Source organism: Rhamphochromis sp. 'chilingali' (assembly GCF_963969265.1).
Source record: "Rhamphochromis sp. 'chilingali' genome assembly, chromosome: 5".
Lineage (NCBI taxonomy): Eukaryota > Metazoa > Chordata > Actinopteri > Cichliformes > Cichlidae > Rhamphochromis > Rhamphochromis sp. 'chilingali'.
Window position 1 is genome coordinate 7,000,365 of NC_137932.1, and position 27,826 is coordinate 7,028,190.

A 27,826-nucleotide genomic window follows, 5' to 3' on the forward strand; every position below is an offset into this window, starting at 1 on the left:
CTCGCTCCATGCTTCTCTTAGCAGCCCCTCCCTTTCATGAAATTATGGATTCCACCTGGGGTAGAAGCACTATAATTGGCCCACCGATCAGAGAGATTGAAGAGGTTAGAGTGACTTTGTTGAGGCATTTGATTAGAAATGGTAATAGGTTTGGTATGGTTAAGGTCAGGGTTATGATCTGGAACAGACCTCATCACTATCTACCCCCCAGCACACTCACACACAAACAATTCCCCCAAAACCCCATCCAATCTGATAGGAGAAAAGTGCTTCAAGCATTATGGGTTAAGGCCTCATCTAACACCCGTGGGAAATTATGGCAAAACAAGGCAGGGAGATGCACAGTGACTGATTATGTTGGTGTGAAATAACAGAGAGAGAGACACAGTGAGAGAAAATGACAGAAAAGTGGATACAGCCAGAGAGTGAGGTTCAGTTAAATAGAGTGAAAAATTGACTTTAGAGAGAATAAAGCTAATATCGTCCCATCACTGATTTTCTGCCCTTTAGTGTGATGATCTGCTGATCTTTGTGGTGGCCTGCTGAGGCAACTGACTGTCTGGGTGACTGGTTTGTCTGTTAGACTGTTAAACCTTTTTATTTGCTACAAAACTGCTGGAGCTAGTATGGTATGTTTAGACTAGAAAGCTATAAGGTAGCTATAAACTAATATACACTCACCAGACTCTTTACTAACCACACATTGTTAGTACCTGGTTTGACCCCTTCTTGCCTTCATAATTGCCAAACTTGCTTGTAGCATTGTTCTAAGAATATGCTGGAAACATTGCCAACATGGCCCATGTTGGTATTATGGTGTCACACATTTGCTGCATCCAAAAATCTCCTATTCAACCACATCCCAAAAAGGTTTTGTTGGACTGAGATCTGGTGACTGTGGAGGACATTTGAGTGCAGAGAACTCAGTGTCATGTTCAAGAAACCAGTTTGAGATGATCTGAACTTTATGACATGACACATTATTCTGCTGGAAGCAGCCATCAGAAGATGGGTACACTGTGGTCATAAAGGGATGCACTCATCAGACCAGGCTTGTTTCTTGCCCATTCTGATGCTCAGTTTGAACTTCAGCATGTCCTGTTGACCACAGCTCCATGCTTAAATGTATTAAGTTTCTTCCATGTGATTGTCTGACGAGATATTTGCATTTGTGATACAATCTACTATTGCTTGGGGTACAAATGGGAAAAATCTACTACTTTCACCCTCATCTTATTCTGCCCATCATCCATCCAGCCAGCCATATGATATTTTTCTGATTAACTTAGAAGAAATAAGTAGGCACATTTATTAAACTGGAAATTCAACATGCTGTATGAATAAAAACAAAAACACATCGATTTTGGTTAGAACTGACTCTAAGGTATTCAAAATTCATTTTAAAGGCTTATACTTTTCCTTCCTTTTCTTTTGTTTTTTTAGTTGAAAATGTGAAAAAATATGAAATGTAATTTTTGCCTGATTGCATGTGTTGTTATTCGAGTCGTTGAAATAGTCTCTGTAGTTTCATGTCACAATGGCAGCACTCTTCCCCTGTTAACTGTAAGACCATCAGAGGAACGACCACTCTGAATGGTCTCCCCCCCCCTCTCCCTCTTGGGAGATGAAGACAAAGGAAAATATGAAGGTGGGAAATTGAGGGGAAATTGAGAAAGACTGAAGGTGTGGGAGGGGGTTGGAGTGAAGAGCGGAGGCAGAAGGAGAAAAGTAGAGGTGGAGAGGAAGGTGGTGGAAAAAACAGATCTGGTTCATTGAAGCGGCACTAGCCCACAGTCAGAGACAAAGACCTGAGAGCATGAGTGCGTGATCCTTAACTAGAACACTGGAAATTATAGACTGTATGTGCTATTGCATGTGTGTGTGCCAGAGAGAGAGGGGGATGAGAGACAGGAAGAGAGGAGGAACAATATAGGGAGACTAAGAACAGCCAGAATGGTGCTTTGTACATGCACACAGACACACACACTGGGTTAGAAATATTAATACAGCTTCAGCCAGGGGTTTTGTTTAGGCTTGCAAGCCAAACAGCCCATTCATCACCACACAGATCTCAAGATTATTTTGGAGCTGCAGCTTCATCTTTTTACTGGGTTAAATAGTGCACTGACAGAGGTGGGACCAAGTCATTGTTTTGCAAGTCTCAAGTAAGTCTCAAGTCTTTATCCTCAAGTCTCAAGTCAAGTCTCAAGTAATGTCAGGCAAGTCAGAGTCGAGTCTCAAGTCACTGGTGTAAAAGTCCGAGTCAAGTCACAAGTCTGAAACTTTGAATTTCAAGTCCTTTCGAGTCTTTAAAAAAAAAAAAAAAAAACGAAAAAATAATGTTGCAGTTATGCTAAATGTAAATATTAGACCATGTAATTTTAAAATCTGTGTTTTTCTCAACACATGACAAAATAGTGAACTTAGAAAATATACACAAATTGTGAAATTGCACCTCTTTAAAATGCAGCTCAATTAAACTTAGCTCCAAGAATAATTTTCACCGACAGTTCTGAGATAAGCTGCATGTTATTCTTGGATGCGCTTGTAGGACCAGCTTTAAAATCGCATGACAAAAATATCATACACATTTAAAAAAAACTGTATCACCAACGTAGCCTGGACAACATTTGCTAGTTAGATGAAGTCAACTATCTCATCTTAGCATATTTATATGCATATTTATAATCATACGGTTCTTGGAGTGAGTGCATACACTCATGAAGTTTAGTAACTTCCGGTCACTGCAACAAGCCCAGGTACAGTTTACCGACGGATGGGTGCAGGACCTTGAAATGCACCGTGTAGAACGAAAGACCATCGTACGTATCATAAGTTTACCAGTCTCACAAATCGTCGTCATAAATACACATTCATTAACCGTTTATTAATAGGACCTTTGAGCTCAACGGTAATTAATTAGTAGTGGAAATAATTTCTGGTTCATTACAGAAATGTAGTAGTGACAATAATACTGTATGCTGTAATCGCACTGGGCAATTAGTGATACAAACCTGTTTTATCCTGTGAATAAAAGTATGTGTTTTTGTCAATGTACCATAATAACAGAAGCGAAACGCAATATTGTGTCAGGACAATTCACTATTTATGCACAATAAACAAAGGAGCATAGCGCGACAATTTCTGTTCAGCGCCAGACTTGCTTGTAACCTATATCACCAATTATGTTATGAAAATGACGTATTAACTACTAAAAAACACTGACCTTCGTGGAAATGCTTGGAGCAGACTAACCTGTGAGCTGGAGTGTTCTGGGACGTTATATTTGGTCTTTGAATGGCTGCAATCCAGGCCACCCGTCGCGTCTTTGTTACTTCGGAAACACGGCTCGAACAATTTCTCTTCAACGACGTAATCCGATAACAACCGATCTCTTTACCCGTCGGCTTCCCGTGGCTGTCATGCGACCGGCTATTGCAGTTAATAATACAACAGCTTCTTGACATTTTTGTGTTTCTTTTTATTGCTGTATAACTGATTTTAATTGAAAGCCTGCGTGCGCTAGTACCGCTTGCCACGAGTTCCCAGAATCCTTTGCGGTTCTACCCGTGAATGACGTCACATTTTCAATCTCTATATAATATGCATGTTAAATTTTATATTTGGGGTAAAATATCAAGTCTTTTCAAGTAAACCGGTTCAAGTCCAATTCAAGTCCCAGGTCATTGGTGTAAAAGTCCAAGTCAAGTCACAAGTCTTAGAACATTTTTTCAAGTCAAGTCTAAAGTCATAAAATTAATGACTCGAGTCTGACTCGAGTCCAAGTCATGTGACTCGAGTCCACACCTCTGTGCACTGATAAATACATTCCTCAAGTTCAATACATCAATGCCAGTGCAGGCTGCAATTTAATTGTTTTGTGTTCTACTGGTGAACATGGAGTAATCTTTTTTTTCTTTTTCGCCTCCCAGTGTGTTGAACAGGTTGTGAACTCTACAACTCTTAATATCTGCATTATTTATGGGTTTGGAAAAATGAGCTTAATCTCTAATGTGTCACATTTTCTCTTCCTGTGGTGGTGGAGCCTTGTTGAGAGAGCTCACTGCAGCTGGATGAATACAAAGGGGATAATACGCTTTTTATTATTAGTTCCAGTCTGGGGCCGAGCTATATTAGAAATGCTGTAACCTTTGTGATACACATGCACAAAATCCTGAAACAGGGCTCAATAGAAAAAAGAGAAAACAGAAAAGTCTCTTTTTTGTTTATTTGTTTGTTTATTTTGGAGGAGTATTACCACATAATTTCATAATGGCTCTGCTTTAGTATAGTTGATTTTTTTTTAGGTGATTAGCTTAGGTTAGCATGTACGCGTAAAACTGAGGGAAAACAGTTATCTTGGTTCCTTCTAAAGAAATATTAAAATACATATCAAAACTTAAAGCTCACTAATACATATTTCCTGTTAACATTTATTAACTTAGAGATTTTGTAAGGTGGGTTTTCTTAGCTCAGACTAGCTAGGCTAGCTGTTGCTCATTGCTAAGCTAGTTAACCTTCTTCTGGCTACAGGAACCAGTACAAGAACCAGCATACACTAAAAAAATGTAATGGAGTAATGGACTTTACAATGAGGTATAAGGAGAGCTAGACCCCCTCCCTCTCATTTCCACCCATGATTGCATTAATATTACAGTACAGTAGAGCTCAAATTGACGTCCACTAGTTAAAGAATTATTCATTCATTTTTTTTCTACTGACGTTTCAGAAAATCTTTTATATGAAGAGTTTGTAGCCTTGAACCAAGCTAACCAGCTGTGGGGTGAATCATGAGTAGAAAAATATTTGATTTGGGGGAAAAAAGTCAATAAATAAAATAATGGAAATTTTTTAAAAACAAAAAGTACAAGACAGCATTTGTAGTTACTTTTATTGGTGAAAGAACTGTTCGTCACATAATGAATTGCAAACAGAGTCCAAAGCGAACGACTTCCACCCTTCTCTGATTGAATCCTTTTTATCATCAGTGTTTTTTATGGTTAATGATAATACTGTGTTGTAATATCTTTGGATTTTTTTTTGTGTTTGTGTGTGTACAGTAACGCAGTGCCCCCTATGTGTACTAAAATATAGCTCAGTTATGGATGTGGTATTGCACTTCGAGCCTGACTCGAGTCACCGCTCGGGCGGTTTCTGGAGTTTCACAAAAGCAACCAGCCAACATAACCAATTAGAGAGGTCACTGTTTTATTTCAGGATTAGGTAGAGTAGTTGTTTTCTGTAGCACTGTGAATAAAATGATTGATGTCACACGCATACTATCAATTCATAACGTGATAGCTTATAGTAAATATGGTTTTGATGGTCGACATAATTATGTGGCTCATAATTAAAAGCCCTTTTGGAGAATATTAATGGGATTTTTTACTTCCAGAACCTCACTGCTGACCTCTTTTTTGGGGAGGCAGCAGGGGGGACATTGAAATTTTGATGGCCAGGGGCAGTACCCCCCAGGCCCCTGGCCCCCCTTAACCACACCCTTGCTGCAGACTCATATTTAACATACAGATATAGGAATGGTATCAATTTTCTCATCAGATTCTCACAAGGTCCAAAACAATAAAATAAAATAAAACTTTTCTTAAAGTGTCTAAATATTCCTTGTTGAATATAACAAGCAAGATTAACGGCTAAAATCGATGTCTGAGAGGATGCCATTTAGAATTAGACATGACTCCTTTTCTTTCTCAACGTCAGTTTTCTAAAGGAAACATTTCATATATTTTATAATCAAAGCTAAAAAAAGTAAAGCTTTTTCCAAACTACTTTTTGTAAAATGTATTTCCCTTATCTAAAATTAAACACCACAGCTCCTTCTGTTTGCTCATTCCCCGAGTGGTTAGCGATTTAGCCAAACTAATTTAGCCAAGCATCTTAACGCATTATTCTTGTCATGTCCATAAATGCTTCCTTCACAGAATGAGAAGAGTTGGCATCGCATTCTCTCGGGTCTTCATAACATTTTTCCAAATTCAGCCTTTTAACGAGAATTACTTGTGATTTGAAAATGCCTGTTATGAAAGTACTGATGGATGATGCTGTGCTGGAATCATTATTACCTGTTTCCCCAGCATTTCAGCAGGTGTATAGAGTGAGAGGAGCATTGACGGAAACGGGGGGGAGGGAGGAGGTGCGAAGAACGAAGAAATATAGTGAAAAAGAAGAAGACAGAGAGAAAGCTGCGGCGACGCAGTGACAGGCACGGGGAGAGTGATGGCAGAGAGGGAGCAAGAGAGAAAATTAGAGAGATTTTACTCATTAAAAAGAGGAGCACAACAAGGGGAGATGGCATTAATCAGAGCTCTGCGCTAATGAGGCATTTACTCATTATGCTGAAATAGAGAGAGGCCACGGAAAGAAGAAGAATAAGAAGGGGAGAAAAGGGGGGAAGGGGGGTGAGATCACAATATAAATGAATGGAGAGAGAAAAAGAGAGAGCAGGAAAAAATTAAGTAACGGTACAGAAAGAGGTGACAGAGCCAAGTGCGGATGTGGTGGGAGGTTAAGAGGGACAGGCAAGGACAAGATAAGGTGGGATATATGGAGTAGAAACAAGTAATGTAAGAACAGGGTTTCTATTTAAAGCTCTCTTTAAGGATTTATGTGCTTCAATAGAAGTGACTTTAAATGCAGACAGTGTACTTATGGGACTGTTGTGAGGATGCTATGTAGACTTTGTTTCATCTTCTTCTTGGGTAACATCAAACCACAATAGGCACACTTTCTTGCAACAAAAACTAATAGATTTTTTTTTCTAAATCTGAGTGGCACACACAAGAAAATCGGTTTTATGATGTTTTTTTTCTTTCTATATCTTAGTATAAAGATTTATGGTGCTTTTAAAGAGCATTAGGGCCTCTCATTCGGCTAATGGCGAAGTAACACATGGACAGACGCCCGTGTGGTTCGCATGGTTGTCTGTTTAATGATCTATGCCTCCTCTTGCTAAATGGAGTCGTTAATATGTGCATTGTTTAATCCGAGACGACAATCATAGCTGATTCATTGTGCGTCTTTGAGGCTTTTAGAAAATGTAATGACGAGGAGCCTCTACAGATGCTCCACACTGGGCCCGTTTCAGCGTTGCTGAACTGAAATGACTTACCACAGAAAATGTAAAAGTTTAGAGTTTGTTCCATCAGTGAGGGGACTATTCATGCTTATTTGGACATAAAGTGTGACAGCTGCTTTCTCTGTTTTAGGTAATTAACAAATCTGTACGATATAAGGCAATCCTGCCTCATATGAGTACACGCTATCAGACTGTAGCTAGTGGCTTTGTGATGTTGTGCAGTTATGTAGGTAAAATGCTGACGTCAGCTGCTAGCACGCTTACCGTGTTCTCTTCTTTTAAATTAGCATTACAGTAAGTTGCCGTTTAACTCTAAACACAAAGTACGACACAACAGTGGTGCAGTTAGAGCTGGAAAGTTTTAAATCAAAGTGGCAGCGCAGTAAAGGTCTGCGAGCGAAAGTCATCCGGAGATGTAGAAACCTGCTGCTGATGCTAGAAGAAAAGTTAAGGAATCGCCAGTCATTAGGGCTCATCCACTCAAATGAGTTTCTGCAGTTTTATGGAAATACATGGCAGTATGTGAAAAGATAATTAAATCTGGGTCAGAGTGGTATAGTGAATGATGTTGCTGACATTTATGGAGCCACGTTGGCAGTGCAGCTATAAACCCCCACAGTAAAGTTAACGCTCTAGTGACCCTACCATAAACCTAACCTTAAGTTTCAGATCATAAAAAAATGACTTTTTTGTGTGTGTGCATGTGTGGTTTGGGGCCGGGGGGGGGGGGGCTTTTAATGTGTTTTAGTGAGTATTAGTGAATATTTATTCCTTCGTCCCATGATTAGCAAGGCAAAAATCACAGATGCTAATTACTGATAGGTTGGTTCTGATTCTGGTTAAGTTTCCAAGTCATCATTGTCATAGTGATAATGATGACAGTAGCTGCATGTGCACAATTCACATCCAGGCCCAGAATCACTGGAATGACTTTTTATTAGGTACGCCTTGCTAGCACCAGATTGGACTACCTTAACTCTTCGTGGCACAACAAGTTGCTAGAAACATGGCTCTGAGATTTTGATCCATGTTTACTTGATAGCATCATGCAAATCTCCCACTCCACCGCATCTCAAAGGTGCTCTATTAGATTGAGATCTGCTGGCTGTGGAGATCATTTGATTACACTGAACTCATTGTCATGTTTAAGAAACCAGTTTAAATGATGCTCAGCTCGTGCACAGGAAGAAAATATTTCCACTACGAAGCAGGATGGTTCCACGCTTTCATGTTGTTTATGCCAAATTTGCCCTTTTCTCATCTCTAAAAGATGGCTGTGTGGGAAAATCCCAGCAGATCAGCAGCTTCTGAACTACTCTGACTGTCTGCCCGTCTGGCATTTGCAACCATGCCACGCTCAAATTCCCTTAAAATCACCTTTCTACCCTACTCTGACACTCAGTTTAAACTTCAGCAGGTCGTCTTTACCATGCCTACATGCCTAAATGCACTGAGGTGCTGCCATGTGTCTAAATAGACATATGCATCAATGAGCAGCTGAACAGGTATACCTAATAAAGTTGCTGGTGAGTTTAAATCTAAATCTTAGATCAAACCTCTCTCCTTACATTTCTGTCTAGCTCTCAGGGTGCGACATATTCAGACGGCCTCTTCTTTGCTCCTTGTTCGTGTTCTGTCTGAGGATGTAATCAACCTCTTTCTGTCTGTCTCTCTCTGTTTGCCAGGACTCTGACCTTGTCCTGACATTTAACCTGTCCATGCACCGCTCCTGGTGGATGGAGAATGGCCCAGGATGCAGGGTGACGCCCATCACCCCTCCTCCCTCCTGGGCACCCGAGGACCACCGATATATATCTATATCTGGCTGTCTGATGGATTTTCAGTTCATAGAGGTGGCTCATTCCTCGCTGCAGATACTCCTGGCTGTAAGTACTTGAGATGAATAAGTACAATGCACTGTAATTTCAAACTCAAGTGCCTGCATGTAGTAGACATACTCGGGGTTTATTGCTTTAAAAGGCAGTCATGACCTGCTGGTACTGTAGATACAACTGTAGCAGTTTAGAGCCGACTAAATTTGCCATAATTATGAGGGGAACATCAGGCAGCCTCCAAAGGAAAAACCTAATGCCTGTGCATTGAGTGGGCCTGCGTACAGGTGGCTGCATTCACCTATGCTTAACCTGCAACTTCGCACCACGAGAACAGTAAGGCTCTGTCCAGTGATAGCTGGTCAGTACTGGTAAAGAATATTTGGAGATAAGGAAATGGATTTAAATGAATGCAGCTGTCCACCATTAACTCTTCAAAAGTGTGTTAATCCTGTCCTACCTAGCAGATTCATCCATTCTTTTTGCATTTGTCAACATTCTTATTATTATTTCCATAGAGTTCTAGTAAATGTAATATTTTTAATAGGGTTTGTGTCTTTTTATCACATTTTCAAACCCAAGCAACAAGAGGAAAGAGTTTATGAATATTTTTCTGTCATTTCAGCGGTAGAATGACCTAGCTAGAGCTGATTAGGTCTGCTAGTGATCAAAAAAACTCCTAACACAAGCAAAAAACCCCACAAAATAACTTTTTGTGTATGTCTTAGAACAGAGGTCCCCACCCCCGGGCCACGGACCGGTACCGGTTCGTGAGTCATTTGGTACCAGGCCGCGAGAGTTGAGGCTTTATGGTTTTCAGGGTTTTTATCGTTAACTTGGTTTCCCTGGGTCTTTTCCCGTGTTGTAGTTGGGTGTCTTATTTTGAAAGAAATATTTACGCATTACCATAGCGAGCAGAGAGGAGAACGTTACTCTCAATGTTGTTGGCGCATTTCAGGAGGACGCTGGTAATAATAATGTTACGCAATTACACAGTGAATTCGCGTTTATTTTTATATTTACAAAATACCACAGTTTTTGCCTTGGTCATATCATTTTATTTTGTTGTGTTTATCCGCCACACCTTAAAAGCCAGTCCGTGAAAATATTGTCTGTCATTAAACCAGACCGTGGCGCAAAAAAGGTTAGGGACCGCTGTCTTAGAAAATTAAGTAAAATGAGTTAAACCATCATATTTAAGGGTGTTGTTAGATTAAAGTACATCGAGCCTTTCTTGTTTCCAACCATAAATAAATCTTTTTGATCATAAATAATTACATGGTTCTTTTATTTGACTAAAAAGAAAAAATTTGTCTATCTCTGCATTAGTTTACATGTCCAGGTAAGTATTAACATATGCGGCAATTACATCCTAGGCTTTGTACTTTTTTTGTCTGTGTATGGATATGTGACACGGTGCTTTTAAAATTGCAATTATTCAAATTATATTCGGCTATAAGTTGAACGTATTCTAAAGTGTACCACAGCCATGACAGCTCCTTTGTCTGCTGCAGCGGGTTGGGCCTTTTTAGTACCTGTTTTAGACTAAAATGAGTCTCCATTAAGTTAATAACTCATACCCTCATTAACATAGAATAGGCTGGATAAGCTTTAGAAACCGTTCCTCTATCTCGGTTTTCTGCCTGTCTCTCTGTTTTATTTCATTTTTCCAAACGTGATAGTTTTCCTCTCTGTTTCTCTCTGCCCTCAGTATTTCTTCCTCTCCTGCACTGTCAAACTGTGATAATTAGGAGGATCAGAAGAGAGAACATACAGAGAGAAGTAAAAAGCGAGAATGAGGGAGGCCTGCCACTTCTCATATCAGTTTCCTCTGTACTGTAGCTCTGTTTGTACACATACATTCAAATAAGGAAGTGCACGCAATAAACAAGTCAGAGCTTTAATGCCACGGCCGTGCATCATTACGCCAACAAAGAACAGGGAAAAGGTTTCGGAAGCGAGTGACTCTCCGTCTTTTCGGTTTCATTCTGCATCTCGCTCTCTTGCAGTGCATGACTGTCCCCTTCTCATGCCTACTCTGTGTCTCTCTGACAATCGATAGTGGTGCTTATAGTGTGGCTGAGTGCCAAGCCGCCGCACAGCTGTACCACTGTCTCACTGTAATTGGTGTGTTGAAACACTGTCATGCTCCATGAGCACAAACTCAACAGTCTGACAGGTTCACCAGGCGACCGCCAGCCTTGTTTGGTGGTGGGTTAGTTTGCTTGAATTACACCCTAAACTAAATGACTGGTCGTTATCAGGTTGATTGTCTGAATAACCGATGCTTGGCACATAATCCAGCATTGGTCTGTTGGTGTCATTAAAGCTTCGTATTTATTGTTACTTCCTTTTCTGGCACAAAGGCTTTCTAACATGTGACTAACATTGTGAAAAAGGTGTCTTATAATCGAACTATATTGTTTTGCAAAAATCTAAATGGGACTAAACTATGGGCCAGATTTATGTATGCATTGCACTTGTGCAAACTGGGTTTTGACGTTAAAGAAAATTACTGTTATAAAAGAATCATCTGTATTTAAAAAAAGAGCGCAAGGTTACATGTAAGAGATTTTTCAGACTGACTCTGTTGGATTTCTAGGAGCATCTTTCTCAAGGGGCAAATTATAAAGCAGAGAATATTTAAATCAAGCACGCAAACTGAAACATTTGCAATGTGAAGTTTACTCCTTACTTTCTTACTGCTAATAAACAAATTATTATTGAGTATCATTATGATCTTTTTCCTTGATGTTTATGGCATCTCAAGCTCCCATAACATTAAAGAGTCATTAACGAAAGGCAAGAGCATGAGCCAAAAGTTCAGAAAGAGTTGAATTACATTTGTAAACTCACCTGTTTTGAAATGTCCTACTTTATGACACATTATTTAAGTGGCAAAGCATGTTTGAAAGGTGATAATGATTGGGGGTGTGCATGGATGATTGGATGACATTCGACTGAAAAAGAGCTCAGAGGACCTCATTAAAGAAAACACCAAAAAATGAACATGAACAGGTTAATCTCATTATTTGCTCTTGTCAAGTTTGAACTTACACACCCCAGGTGATTGGATCCTGGAGCAACGTTAATGGTGCTGGATCAATACTAACAGGTAATATCTGACAACCTGACAAAAAGGGGTAATGCTTGTGTTTTCAAGAATTAAAGGCTCTCGTGTTTCGATGGTGGGGGGAATCTAAATGTAGACAAGTCTGGACAGTGTGAGGAAGACAAATAGCCACTGAAGCATTGCAGCTGTCAGGTTCTTCAACACTGCATGTTTTTGTTTGTCTGGGTGGTTAGTTGGGTGTGTGATGAACTAGTTTGCTTTTCTAAGTGTCTCGCAGCAGTTGGATTTTCGTCTCCAGTTTACTGACTTCATGTGATGTAACAACTGTGACCGCAAATCTATTTTAGTTTTTTTTTCTCCCTACAACAGATGAGAATATTTGTCTCATAAGAAAACAACTCGTTCCACAGTCAGTCTCGTTGGGCTTTGTCCCATGGTTCATTTATTTCATAAAGTGTATATGATAAATCGTTAATTGGTTTGCTGCCTGACTTTTACAGTGAATTACTGTGTTAATTTTGAAGAGTGGACTAATTAGCTTTCTAAACTTTCAATTCCTTTACAGTTTGTTCCACAGAGTGAATATCAGCTGTACTGACGTAGAGCATAAGGCTTCTCCGGGGAGAACTGGAGCGTGCTCAGTGAAATGTAGGCCTTCAATCCCAGACGATAGCACAGTGGGGAAATGCACGAGCGTTACTTCTTTAATTACGTTTTTTTTTTCCCCTCAGCGCTATTGTACATCCTAATAGCACAAACAAAGTGATAATTATATTAAACAACATTATCTAAGAGGCTGTCTGCTGGCTCCGTGGTCTAAAGTGCATGCCTGCAAGTAATTTCAGTGATTAGCATAACTTCATCTAAAGTGGAGATACTAATCAGTGAAATCACCTACTGTTGTTTTTTGTTTTCTTTCTCTGATTGGGAGGAATGGCTGCATATAGCCTGGTCCCCACACACAGCTGAGTAACCCTGTCTCTGAGACATAATCGACTGATGAAAATTACCATTAGCTATGTCGGCTTGTTTGCATGTTACAACTCTGCACAGAGAATATGCTTAAATCAGGAGCACTTAAAACCAGGGAATTGATTTTATCTTTATTCTTCACTTTGAGAAAGAGACTGGGCATTTATTATTATTATGATGGACTAAAACACTGTTTTGTTAACCGTGTCCAACATGTAATAAATAAATACACTAACTGAATTGGCATTTATGAGTAATGTAATAAATGACACAGAAAACCAGATTTAAAAAAGTTATTTATCCTGTTTATTTATTAGACAATTTAGAGCAGGGATGTCAAACATGTTTTAGAATTTGGGCCACATACAGCCCCAGTTTGAGTTCAAGTGGGGTGGACGAGTGAAACTCCCCTTTCTGTCATTGTAAAGAAGTTTAACTCTTTACTCTTTAACTAGACATTTAGTCCTCACATATCTTCATTTAAGAAAAAAATTGAACAATTTCAACAGTATGTCTCAATTTTTTCATAATAAATAAATGCTACTGCAGTAAATGAAAGAAATTTGTCAGCCCAAGTCTTTGGGGGTAAATTGTAGTGAATAAATATGTGAAATTACAGGAAAAAATCTGGTAACTAATTGCTGAGACTGTCCTGTAATTATAAAAAAGAAAGTTTATCTGTGGACCCACTGTAAATTATGAAAAAATTTCTATAGCACAGGACAAGAACTTTTCTCTCACTGAATTGTTTATTGGTTACCTAATTACACAGCATTATCATTCCCGACGCGTAACATGCCGACGATTTGTCACAACCCTAGGCGTCACATAGTAACGCGAAAGGTACCCTTCCGCATCCTTATGAAACGCTCTCGGTTTTCAGTTGAATCAAATAGAAAGCTGCTCACAGCGGTAAGACACACTTAGAGCAGAAGCTCTAAGCCGTCTATTCCAGCCCTAATCCTAACCTTAACCATCACCTTAACCCTATCACATAGTGTATTCCAAAGTAATTCAGGATCTGAAAGTGAACAGATTTAACGTACATAATGCTTTGTTAGGTTGATTGTAAAACGCATGTATAGATTTATTCCAACCCGTTCTCATGCCTATCGACAATTTGTCACAGTCGTCTGTATGTTACGCGTTGGGATGAGAACGTGTTGCTAATTACTTTGGTTTAGTGTGAATGATCATGGTTGAGGTCTTTATCAGTAGGCAAAGCTGTACAACCTGTACAAACCTGTATAACCTGTATAAATAATGTTAAAAGTCTAAAATTCATGCCCGCCCTCACATTGTTCAAAGCCATTCAGTGGGCTGGACTGGAGCTTTTCCTGGGCTGATTCTGGCCCCCGCACCTTATGTTTGATACCCCTGATTTAGAGAGCTCACTGCTGCCAGACCAGTATGTCTACTGAATATCAGATTGGTACAGCACTGCTTTTAGGTTAACACTGCGCAATATCAACAGTCAGTTAAATATTTTGTGCTCCCAATAGTTCCAGAGTGCTGCGCTTGGCAGGTCCATGGCATGGTACCCAAAAAAGCTCTGTGAAAATGGACTGTAACTAGTAGTTTCAGTATGATCTATCAGACAGCTGTAGAGTTTTTCTCAGCCTTCATCTTGTGAAAGTAATCCTTTGAATTACAGGTTATTTTAAGGTGGAAATTATGTGACATTGTCAGTGGGATCAAACACAATGACATGTTAGGGTCAAGCTGCATTCACGGGTCGTGCTGCACGTTTCTTATAAGAACAACAAACTATAATCCTAAAAAACATATTGGAAATTGTGAAAACATAATGCAGAAATAGAAACAGAGTTACTAGAGCCAAATACCAGTAGGAAATCTGGCAAATAATGTGAATGTGAAAATTAGATGGTTTCTAAAAACTAAGAAAAGACCTTGTTGCTATCCATGCACCGTGTTGTGCATGAAATTTTTTAGAAGTTTCTCGTGTGACATCATGCACGGATTGTTCCAGAGTCAGCCTGTTTGCTTGGAACCGAATTTATTTGATCCTACATTGTCACCATGATGTCACCCTGCTGTAGTGGCAGCACAAAGTCCCATGACCGACAGAAATAATACCAAAATGGCAGCTTGTCCAGGGAGTAAACGGTGAGTGTAGAATCACAGTTGGTGGTTACGTGTCTGTTTGTCTTTTTAGGTGCCTTGCCGGATAGTATTGGCGAACATGGTCCTCCAGGATGCCCCGTCTCTCACACAGTGCAGCAGCTCATTTGCTTTCTTCATCCAGTCTTTCATTCCGTCATCATTATATTGCATTCCTGCTCTTATCATAATGTGTCCAAAGAATCCTCCTTGTTTCAACGTGGTCTTCTGACACAGTGTTCTTTTGGTCTTGTATGTATGATATTGTCATCCTTCTCCTGATGAACCACATCTCTGTTTTCTTGATGGTGTCTCTTTTTTTGGTTTTTGTTTTGTTTAAAACAAATTAAGTATTAATTAAAGCTGTAAATTTTCACTCCTGCTCTTGGTGACAAAATATAATACACCACACCCTCGCCACACCCTCAACTCCCCCAGCATTTGTTTAAGTTTTAGAGGACATCATCAGCACGTAAATAGATTTAATCCAATGGATGCGACATCTTCGTCACAACACAATTTATCTTCAGTACAATTCCACAGACAGCTGTAATGGATTTGCTCATTGGAGATGAATTCATTTCTCATCAAAGAGCAATACATCCACAACACAAGGCAAGATTAGCAGACAAATAGACAACAGCTCTATCGTTAAGATTCAGAATGAACACTGTGAATGTTATGAGAATAAAGCAACAGTGAATGGGAGGGGTAATTGGTGGTGGTGGTCATGTATTAACCTGCGGATCTACTCAGCTGGTTTAAGATCTACTTAAAAAGCACTGTGCTTCATTCAAAATGTTAACTCCTCTTCATTTCTGGTGTAGAACTGACTGCGTCACTGGGAAACTGACTTATGCATGCACGTCCATGGCATCTGTCCTTGCTTTTCTAACAGGTCTCATCCCGTGATGGTATCAGTGAATTATTGCTCTCAGGCCATGCAGAACGTAGAGTTTCCATCCTTACCGAACACCAGCTGCTTGACATTCAACTAATTTCTCCCTGCGCTCCGTTCAAAACTTCCAGGTGTTATCAGAATCACTGCTAAGGGAACATTTGGAGCATCATGATTGTAGAAAAGTATGATGATTCACTTATCTTCCTTTTGTCTAATGGGATTTCTTTGCCTGCGTAGCACACAGCGGCAATGAAAGTGATTTTAGCAATGTGGCAATGTTCCTGAGGATTTTGGCCTGTTGAAAGAAAAACAAAGACCTGGTAAAAGTTCAGATATCCTGACAATGCACTGCCACTGACATTTACTTTTCCTTTGGCGCCACTAGAGGTTGATATTTGTGGTTTTCCATATCATTTCTCACCCCAGCTCACAGAACCTCTCATATAGCTGTAGACTCTTAGTGCAAGATTTATTAAGCAAGAGCCCGGAAAAAGTGCAGATGGAAGTTGAAAGTTCTTTGGGTGATCCACTACCATCTATGATCACAGATGGAGCTAGTTTATTCAAGTGATAACAACCAAAATCTAGCAGGAGTTTCTCCAATTAGCAGATTGTAAAGCAGACAGACCAACTAATAACACTTGCACAGCTTGCTACTTATAATCTGACAGACACAGCTAAGTGTTTGCTTAGGTTTTTGCTTATGAACAGCATGAATAGAATGGTGGACAAAATCCTCCATCAGGGGTGTTTTGACTCCTTCTCTGGCTAATTTCTGACATCTCAAATTTCAGGATTTATACGTAGAAAAGCGGCTTCACTGCAAACAATTTAGCCATTTAAAAGGAACAGAGATATGCAGATATGGCTCTAAACATTTGAGCTACGAGCTGCTCTTAAACTGTTATTATGCACTTGTACTTATAACCACTACCAGGATGATGTCAATAGAAAATTAGGTAAGACATGATTTTTTTTTCTGTATCAAATAATGGTGCAATTAGCTGGAAATTGCCAACTGCAAGCCTTGATATTCATGTTGTATGACTTTTCTTTCTCTTCTTTCCATAAAAGAGGAACTCATGAATGGGAATCTACAAATACATGTGGAGCTCACTGCACGTCTTTATTAAATATCATTAGTAAATCTTACATCCTATTATTTTGTACTTTGGGTTTATTTGCAGATTAGTAGTATTGACAACTTCACACTTAACAATCACACCTGTGGGTAGCTGAGTCCAGGCCTTGCCAGATAATGGCATTTACCATCGCAACACCCCATTTCATTCTTACTTCATTTAATAAATTAATTGAATCATTGTTAACATGGACTAATCTGTTATAAATGCCAAATGGGAGCCGTAAAACAAATACACCAAGAAGAAGAGTTGAGATTGAAAACATGCACGTGCATGTGTATCAGCCACTCACAGACACTGTGAAACTAGGAGGTGTAACTGCAGTGCAGGAAGGCCACTTTGCCATCGTTATCATTGCAAACATTTGTTCAGAACACTCTGTTCAAGCTCTGAAGGGGAGAAATGTTGCAGTCAACTACATCGAAGCGGGAAGAACATGCATATCTCACAATTTATCACCCATACCATTACTTTTCTCTACCTTGGAATAATGCAACTAGGTTTTACGGACTTACTGTTGCATAACTAACTACATTTGCAGTGTTTACCATGGCAACAGGCATTCGATAAACGGTATGTTTAAGAAATGGGACAAACTCCTGCCTCCTGGGATTGCATGCGCCCTTGTGCTCATAAAACCTAATAAGAATAAAGGGCTTCTGCTCTGAGTGAGGTGCACGGTGCTGTGCGGCGAAATGGTGAAGCTGTACAAGTTATTGCTTGTCAGGCTGATCAGGGGCAGGGATCCTGTCTGAGTTGATGCTGAAGTGGTGCTTTTTCCATTTCCACTCGTCACACTGAACATCGCTTAGTAACTAGGAAACCTAAATCCACAGACAAAATGAAAAAAAGGAGCCAGAGTCTGTCTGAGAAACCTGGGGGTATAGCTCACTAAAAGGCAGAAAGCATGTACTGTGGAGAAGCTAAAACACCGTATTTCTTTCTTTTTACAATCCCCGATAAAAAAAAAGTTGATTTTAGAGAGGCCTAGTTTCTGAGAAGTAAAGATGGGCAAGGTTTTACCAATCTGCAAAAAAATTGTGCCTTTCAATTGTTGAACACTTTCAGAATAATGTTCTTAGTGGATCGCGGGTGCTGAACTGGTCGGCCTGCGATCCACTAAGCCCAGCAACTACTCTTATCAGTTCCCAGATGGTTACAGACTGTCAAAAAGAGGTGATGCTACAAACTGCTAAACATGGCCCTGTCCCAATGTTTTGGAGACATGTTTAAAATGACCTCTTTTTTTCCTTAAAATGGTAAATTTTCACAGCTCAAACATTTGATGTGATTTCTATTCTTGTTTGTGAATAACATAGGTGTTTATGAGAGTTGCAAATCATGCCATTCAGTTTTTATTTATACACACACCTGTTTTGTAATTGTCTGTGAGTTGTATCTTACACTGACAATGTGTTTCTAGTTGGTTGCTATTGGCACTTTTTAATCAAAATCTTAGTCAAAACTAAAAATGTGGTTTGGAAGTGTTTGGCCCTGCAAAACCTAAAATAACAAATATGCTATTTTCCAGGGTTCATGAGCAGGAAAGTCCAAATATAACTGCAGGGATCAAACATAGACACACCCAGAACTCCAGCAATAAACAAGATAAGGAACACACATGCTTACAGCCCCATAGCTAATATTGGTGAACCCCAGCTATCTTATTTGGATTTCTTGACTCCAGGATTAGATATAATCAGACTTCTTGTAAACAGGATATTATGTTTATATGCAGCAAACACCAAAAACGGAATACTTGAGTTTCACGAATATTAACAGGATATTGATGTGCAGAGAAACGTACTCCGTCACAGCTGATCAGAATGTTCCCTATCGCGGGGCGGGCATGGCTCTCCGCTCCCTGTTCAGTCGCGCTAACACAACTGCACCCAAAAGTCATTTTCAGAGCCAATGAGCCTGCAGAAGAAGACAGAACAAGCTCCCGATCATTGGTGGAAAACTCCCTAAACTCTTCATAGTCTTTTAAGCAACATTTTGACTTTGCAATGCAAAAAGTCTGCTTCAAGTGAATACTAATATAAAAATCATTTCAAGCTGGATTGGCGGCAGACAAGAGACGCAGCCTGAGGTCGAGGTCATCCTAATCTTTGAAATGATGCTGTCAGTAGTACCGACAGCTGCGATGTTGTAGGACGTAAACTTATCAGCATCTTTGACCAGTGGATATTTCTCATGGCATATCTGCTGCACAAAGCACATTTCTTTTCTCATCAGTTTTGATCCCCCCGCTGATACCGGCAGCAGTTTCCTCCTCCTGTATGTGGCTTAGCTTTAAGTAAATTCATCTACCGCGCAGCGAAACACTGTATTCCTGACTCGTTTCCTTGTGTGAGGCAGAGGAGAGAGCGAGTACAAGGTGGAAGGAAATGGGATGTATAATGGCAAGAGAAAAAGGAAGAGAAGCTGGAAGGAATAGTCAGTGTGAGAAACGGAGGGGAGCTTTGGGAGCTGAACATTATTTAGAGTAAATGAGGTCAGGACCTTGAGATATACACTGAATCTCAAATGTAGCTCCTCACATTTGCAGCTAGCTGAGTGTTTATGCGCTTGTGTGTGTGTGTGTGTGTGTGTGTGTGTGTGTGTGTGTGTGTGTGTGTGTGTGTGTGTGTGTGTGTGTGTGTGTGTGTGTTGGCATCCGTCCATGTAGTCAATAGAATACCAACCAGGTCAATGTCATTTTCCCAACACTTAAAGCCATATTTCAGCAATAAGTCCTCTTTATTCAGGGTAATAGGTTAAATTAATGCCTCATACAAACACACGTGTATACCTATTTTTCCTCCCATCCCACGTTTTATCTCTTCCCTCCATCCTCTTCTCCTCCTCTGTCATCGCGGGGTAATAAGGTCACTAAAATCCCGACCTTACATCGACTGCACCTTCCTGCATCTTTGCTCCAATCGGCCACCTCCTATCGGTCTCCTAGGAAACAGACAGCCAATGGGAAAGCAGATCAGATAGCAAAAGGTGTTTTGCTGGTGTGGATTGCTGTACCACAGTCTAAACATAACCCACACAGATACACACATGTTTAATGTAAGCTTCTCCCTGTAACAATCACAGCACAGAGCTGCAGCATCCTTTTTTGATTGTTTGGCCCTCATTATTTCCAGGTATGTGAATGGCTTCAAACGGACATGACATGATGAGATGGAAGACTGTGAGGTTCACCTGTGGTTGTACGCTTACAAAGCCCTACCCCACAGCGGTGGTGTAAGGTTTTCATTCTGATGATAATCACAAATGTAGCATTATCTGCCTTGATTTTGTAAGCTAGAGTTATTGCTTGTGACCGAGGCAATAGACGGCACATGTTTACCCACAGCATGACATTGTAGAGCAACAGTTGTGACACATTGGTGTTTTCTGTTAACAAATTGTGCATTAAAACAGTGTCTGTGGAGCTCTAAAACCATGAAAATTTGGGATAACCTTGTGGTTGTCATTGAAAATATGTTTTTGCACACACACACACACAGCGCTCTATTTTGGAGCAAAATACCACAGTGCTGTTCCGCTCCACTTCCACCAACACCTGTTTTCTCTGTCTGTTCCAACTACCGTATTTCCCGGACTACAAAGCGCACCCGAATATTAGCCGCACAAGCTAAAATCAGGGTTAAATCCTGTTTTGTACATACATTAGCCGCACCTGACTAAAGGCCGCAGGTGTTTCAATGTTGACTTATCATATGTAAGAGAATATGCACAAAGGGAATTGTCAGGAAAGAGATGGCTGTTTGGAGACACACCCCTTTTATTAATATTTTGAAAAACAAGTTATGGGTACATATTTGCATAACCTTTTAGGTATATGTACAAGTAGCGGTAATTACAAGTAGGAAACATGTACTGTGCTTCATAAATGAGTAACAAATGTAGTACATAACAATAACCTACAGCACACCAGAAAAATAGATTCAGCCTACCTTTTAGGCTCAGGTGCAGCGACACGGCTTTAACAAGAAGAAAAGTCAGTCATTCACCACCATCTTCCTGCCCACTAAAACCACCAAAGTCCTCTTCTCCAGTGTCGGATACAAACAGGCTCAGGATGGCTTCGTCATCCACTCTCAGCTTCTTTCCTTCGTTGTCACTTTCAAAACCAAAGAAATCCTCGTTGTCAGTGTCAGAGTCGAACACCCTCAGAAGGGCCGTGGCGGTGTCCTCCTCTCCATCATGCAGCATTCAGCCCTTCGAAATCCGTTGGTGATCATTGATGTTTTCACACTTTTCCACGCTGTCAGATTCCACCGGTGGAGTTGAGCATAACTTGCTTTTCGCATTGTTTTTCGCGCTACTTGTACGGCACTATGTTGTCTGGCGGATGGACACGTGACCAACACACCACTCTTGAACCCCGATACTGTGTGTCTGATCACATGCCCTTCCGCCAGGCAACGTAGTGCCGTACAACAGCGGAACAAACAAAACAAATCGTCTTACGATATGACAAAAATCATGGACAATCCATAGAAAAGCCGCACCTGACTAAAAGCCGCAGGGTTCAAAGCTTGTGGAAAAAGTAGCGGCTTATAGCCCGACAATTACGGTATTTGTTCACCCTCACATGTTTTCCGCTTTCTCTCTGTGTTGCACAAAAGAGTAATGTTCCTCTGTTTTTTGTCTTTTTTCCTTTGTCTTTGTCTCTAGTTGGTGGGGTTTATCTACGCCTGTTACGTGGTCAAGCTTATTTCTGAAGAGGAGGATAGCTGTAAGTACACAGTCACACACCTGCAGTCACATGGTCATACACGAAAAATACCTTGAAAGCAAAATTATGTTTTTATTTTTTGAAACTTACATAATCCTCGATTTAAATGAGTACTTTCATCTCTTTCAAGTGTGTGCGAGGAATAAATGATTACATATGGGGAGTTACATTGAGATCCACAAACAAAAGTTATAATTGATTCACATGAAAATATGCGACTTCTGAAATATCAATCTTATCAACATTCATTAAATACCTGCAGAATCGCATCTGCGGGATCCATATGAGTAGAGGGAGTTGCAAGTATTTACACGAGTTGCACAGCAGCTGTGACTTTATTAAATATTTCAAACTATTAATTATCTCTAACATGGAGACAGGATTAGTGAGATTCTACCATCAGATTTAATTCTCTGCTTCAGACAGGTGAGCTGTCTCACTCAGAGTTTATAAACACCAGTCGTACCATTTGTCACAAAGCACACATCCTCAGGTTTGAGCACTGAGCCACATTCCAACTCCTGAGGTATTTTTAGTTTACTGTTTGTAAAATTCATAAATCTTCACAAAACAGAAGTAAAACAAAGTCCACGATACAAAACAATAAAATACAGGCAGCACAGTGAAAAACACCGTGAAACAGGCAGGTATGGAAACAGAATGACATGACGAGGTTTAATTGAAAGACAGGGAAATGCCACAGGAACACACTGAAGGTTACGGAGTTGAGTGGAAACAGCTGGGGAACAAGAAACAGGTGAAACTATTCAAAGATAATGAGACAGGAAGTAGACTAACCTAGAATTGAGAAACAGAAGTCAGGAGAGTATCAAAATGAAAAAAGAAAGTGATTATACACAGAGACTAAACCCTAAGACACACTTGACACAGAAGTATATAAGGAAAAGGGCTAGAAAAATAACAAGTATACAGAATAACCTCAAGCCAGAAAACAAATGTAAATACATGGGATCTGAAACAAAGTACTTAAGGCTACAAATACAAAGGAGCATGACAATCAAAAATAAAAAAATATATACAAATAAATTATCAAAGAATTGAATGTCAACAGATACTCAAAACTCTGGGTCCACAACCAATGACGTTGCACAATGAGAAAAAATTGCAGTTTTTTTGTTCTGTCGAATGGTTTAATCTGTTCTGAATTTTTTTGTTTGTTCGTTTGAAAAGATTTTTTTAAAAACTGTAGCCATTTAAACTGAGGATTTTAATTGTTTCTCTGGCTGCTTTTAGCGTGTGTAGAAATCCAAAGGTTGACAAACCGGCTGTTCCTGGTTACGGTTGCTAAGCTCTGACTAAACTCTGTTTGGCAAGGTTCAGTGGTTGATTTCTAATATACTGGGTAAAGTTGCTTTGAAGGGTCAGGCTTCTAAAATAAATTCAATCTGTCGCCCTCTCACTACACTCCTCCTGTCCATCTTGTTTATTCTCTTAATAAAAAAAAGCAGAAGGTTTGAATGGAGCCATTGTCTCGTTGAGGGTCGTTACCACTACTTTACCGACACAAATTCACAGTGAAACTTGTAGCCCACAGACTTAACAGCCGGGCTCATTCATTTTACAGCAACATGCAGAGAAAGAGATGTGAGAGAACGTGTGGAGGATGAAGATAGCTGAGCACATTTCTGCTAGATCAAAGTTGCTTTTCATTCATACTGCAGGTCTCTCCCTCATGCTTCCCACTTTCAACCACCATCACCAAGCAACAGTCATGGAGGGAAAAATGTGTGAAGAGAAAGGGAACTAAAAGATGTTCATCAGTCAATTCACAAAGTATTTGTCTTTATTGAGGCTTTTATCGATACATCAATTCATTAATACAACCATGCTGATTTGGAATTGGGCTGGTTTTCCAGAGGTGACACTGACTACTATATAGTAAGCGTTTTATGTAAGATGTGAGTCTAAATAGTTGCCTTTGCATGTGGCGCAGAAGATGAAAATGTGGCACATCAACATGTTAATTCAGTTTTTGTTGCTTTTAAAATGCAGTGTGCATCCTTGTGCATTTACTTGAATGAGCCCATTTACCTGAGGCCATCAGTTAAGTTATTCCGTTAAAGTAGACGCAGCCGTTTTTCCCAAAGATCAATACCGTGGCATGTCTTATTCAACAGTGAACCATGGAGGCTGCTTGTTAACGCATAAATATTGATAGGTAATAAATGCAGACTAGATCAGTGGAAATAGTTTGAAGCCTCGAGACTAGACACATTTTTCTGCTTTCCTTCCTGCCCTGAACAGATTGGGAGTCGAGATTGAAGGGGGCAAATTTATCCCGTCTGTTATAAAAGTGTGGGTCAGTACTGGGACAGGACGACCTCTATGTTAAACGAGGTCACAGCGAAAAGTGAAATCATCATAGTGTAAAAATTTAAGAACAGCTGAGAGTAATGTAATGTTACATTTATGAGACTTTAAAGGAAAATAATTGAGTTTCAGGGGTTGTTTTTGAGAGGTTTTTTTAATACTGCATTTTAATAAGCTCAGTGATGACAGTAAACCTAAAATGCCACTTTGCCTTCATCTCCATGTCTAAATAATTGATGTGCAACATTTAGTATTTGCCCTTTTGTTAACTGCATTTTGGCCGTTGGCTTTCGATACTGCACATTCCTCCTGATGCTGCACCCCGAGAGAGAGTTTGACAGAACTAAGCAGCAGACTTTGATGAGAGAAATGTGTTGCCATCACTGTGCTTAGTGGTGTGAAATGTTGCCAAAAACAAACATTCTTAGTTTTTAAGGTAACAAATCCAGTCCCTGGAAAAAGTTTAAATAACATTTACTCATCCATGAGTTATGTAGTCCTGTCTGAGCACATGTTTCTGTCAAAGTGCAACAGCTTTATTTTTTCACATTTTAGTGCCTGTTCTTACTTTTCATTGGTTTGAGCTGATAGGGCTCAGCTAAAAGATGTCAGAGTTCACAGTATTTTCATGCACTAACAGAGACTAAGAGAAAGATGTCACCGAGAGACTCTTGAATAGAAATCTGAGAAAATTCTGTAGTGGCAAGGATGGTAATTATCCCACCCTTACCTCAAAAGAGCAACAGTCAAACCAGGAAACCTGAGAGTCAGTTGTGTTGTTGTCATACATTTTCACAGTAGTTTCTGCTATGTTGTGGCAGGCTTATGTACTCTGTCTACATGGCATTAGCCAATAATGGTTGGAGGCAAGCCTCCTAATAGCCTGCAACATCTACAAAATGGCAGTAATTTATAGGATGGTGGAAAGTTCAAGACAAAACGCTGTTTGAGATACAAAAAGAGAGATTGCTTTCACTTTAATTGATACCTCTTTTGAGATTTCACAGGCCAAGCCCTGCTTGCCTTGCTTGCCCTTGCAGAACGCCAATTATCTATACATTGTATACATGCAGGATCTCTTCCCATTTATCTAAACAGGATGTTCAGAATAACTGTCTAGAGGCATTAGCAAGAAGGCTGACAAGTGGCAGGACTTTTTTGGACAATTATTTCATGTTAACAAGACAAAGTCCCTAAATAGATAAACATGAGACATAAAAACTGCATGGATAGAATCAAAAGAGATTCCTATTAAAAGTTCTTAAAAAGTTTGGTGTCTTTGCCCCAAAATACGTTTTTTTCTGAGCTTCTGTTCCCCTGCTGATTACACATGTACTACCTGAACATCATTATAATTTCATTTACAGTTGAGTCTCTCACCACATCAGTACTAAGGAATGGAGAACATTCTAAACTAGAAAAATTTGCATTTCCTGCGAAAATGCAGTGTGGATGCTTAAAGCTGAAGCTGCATGCAAAAAGTAGCTGAAAAAGCTGAAAAGTTGCAGAAATTGTAAAAACTTTGCAGAAGCAAAAGAAGTTTGCTAAAATGGAATAACTTAGCAGAACTGCAATATCTTAGAGGAAACATAATACTTGGCAGAAATACAATAGCATAGCAGAATTTAGCAGAAATATTGTAACTTACCAGAAACATGATAACTTCTCAAAAATACAAGAATTTAGGAGAAATAGTATAAGATAACAGAAAGAATATATTTAGCCAAAAATACTTAAACATTACAGAAACACTATGATTTAGAAAAATAGTACAACAGAGCAGAAATATTGTGATTTACCAGAGACACTGTGATGAACTATGAATATTGTAATTTTAAATTGAGACTATGTTTTAGCACAAATATTATAATTTGGCAGAAATACTATAATTTAGCAGAAATACTATATTAAGCACAAATCCTATAAAAAGCAGAAATGGTATGATTAAGCACAAATACTACATTTAGTAGAAATACTTTGTTTTAGCACAAATCCCATAAAAAGCAGAAATACTGTACTATGATTTAGTAGAAAAACTATAATTAATCAGAAATACTAAATTTAGCAGAAATACTATATTAAGCACAAATACTATGAAAAGCAGAAATAGTATGATTAAGCATAAATACTACATTTAGCAGAAATACTATATTAAGCACAAATCCTATAAAAGCAGAAATAGTATATTAAGCACAAATCTTATAAAATAGCAGAAACAGTATGATTTAGCACAATAGTAATAAGTTAAACAGAAAAATTGGAAAAGCAAAATGGACAGCTGAAAAAATGCTGAACATGCTGAGGGTCCCTCAAATATACTTGTTAAATGACAAAAATCTGCAAAAAAATTTATTACAGCCACACAATCACAAATATGTACACATGAGGAAACACACATGCACAGAGAGACCCACACACAAGATCCAATTCAGTCAACCAGTCTAAATATATTGAATTTAAATCTTAGAATGAGATCATCCCATTAAAAGCCTTTCTCTCTCTCTCTCTCTCTCTCTCTGTCACACACACACACACACACACACACACACACACACACACACACTTCTCTCTCCCTGTGTGTGTGTGTAAGTTTCTAGGTCAGCCTGGGAGCTGCTGAATTTGAATCCACCAATCAGAGAGCCTGTGTACTTTTTCCCGCCAAAACAGGTGCATCTGTTTACACACGCAGCAGAGAGAGGCACAGGATTATTGCAGCCTATTTCTCATAGTTAGGACTCCCCTCAAACAAATGACCGTAATTTCCTAACCGTAGGGGCTAGAACGGTCATTCTTACACCGTTTTGTTCAGAAGAGATGGGGGAATCTTCAAGTGTTGACAATTTAATATTAAAATATGAATTTTTAGAGATATATGACATGGATGACTTGTTGACTTAGAAGCCACGAATTCCCAAATATGCAAATTTGAATGCCTGAGACCACATATGTGATTGGCTGGCTGGGAAGCCGTGCAGGCCCTGATTTGTGGATTTGAATTCCTCAGCCCTCAGATATGATTGGCTGGCTTAGAAGCCACGAAGGCCCCAATATGCAAATTTGAATGCCTCAGGACACATATATGATTGGCTGGGAAGCCGTGCAGGCCCTGATTTGAAAATTTGAATTTCTCAGTCCTCACAGAGGATTGGCTGCCTGGGGACCTGGCAGAAATATATAGAAATATTATTATTAAGCATAAATACTACATTTAGTAGAAATACTATGTTTTAGCACAAATACTATAAAAAGAAGAAAAACTATAATTTAGCAGAAATACTATATTAAGCACAAATCCTATAAAAAGCAGAAATACTATAATTTAGCAGAAATACTATGTTAGGCACAAATCCTATAAAAAGCAGAAATACTATAATTTAGCAGAAATACTATATTAGGCACAAATCCTATAAAAAGCAGAAATACTATAATTTAGCAGAAATACTATATTAGGCATAAATCCTATGAAAAGCAGAAATAGTATGATTTAGCAGAAATACTGTATTTAGCACAAGTACCGAAAAGTACCAGAAATACTATGAATTAGCAGAATAGTAATAACTTATTGAAACACAAATGCACAGAGGGACACACAAACACAGGCTCTAATCCAGTCAACCAGTCTA

At 39.3% G+C, this 27,826-nt stretch overlaps 1 protein-coding gene across 3 annotated transcripts in view; it reads left to right on the forward strand.

The window, feature by feature from the left end:
* nkain2 (sodium/potassium transporting ATPase interacting 2) overlaps positions 1–27,826 on the forward strand; it is a gene marked incomplete at its 3' end in the record, with an annotated part of 143,364 nt that overhangs the window by 72,439 nt on the left and 43,099 nt on the right. For 2 of the 3 annotated variants that reach the window (XM_080882485.1, XM_080882486.1), the window contains exons 4-5: positions 8,779–8,979; positions 21,812–21,872. In XM_080882485.1, the coding sequence (XP_080738611.1) occupies positions 8,779–8,979; positions 21,812–21,872 (262 nt within the window). Of the gene's footprint in view, positions 1–8,778; positions 8,980–15,146; positions 15,417–21,811; positions 21,873–27,826 lie in introns of those variants that run through there. The other variant, XM_080882484.1, reaches the window with a different exon arrangement.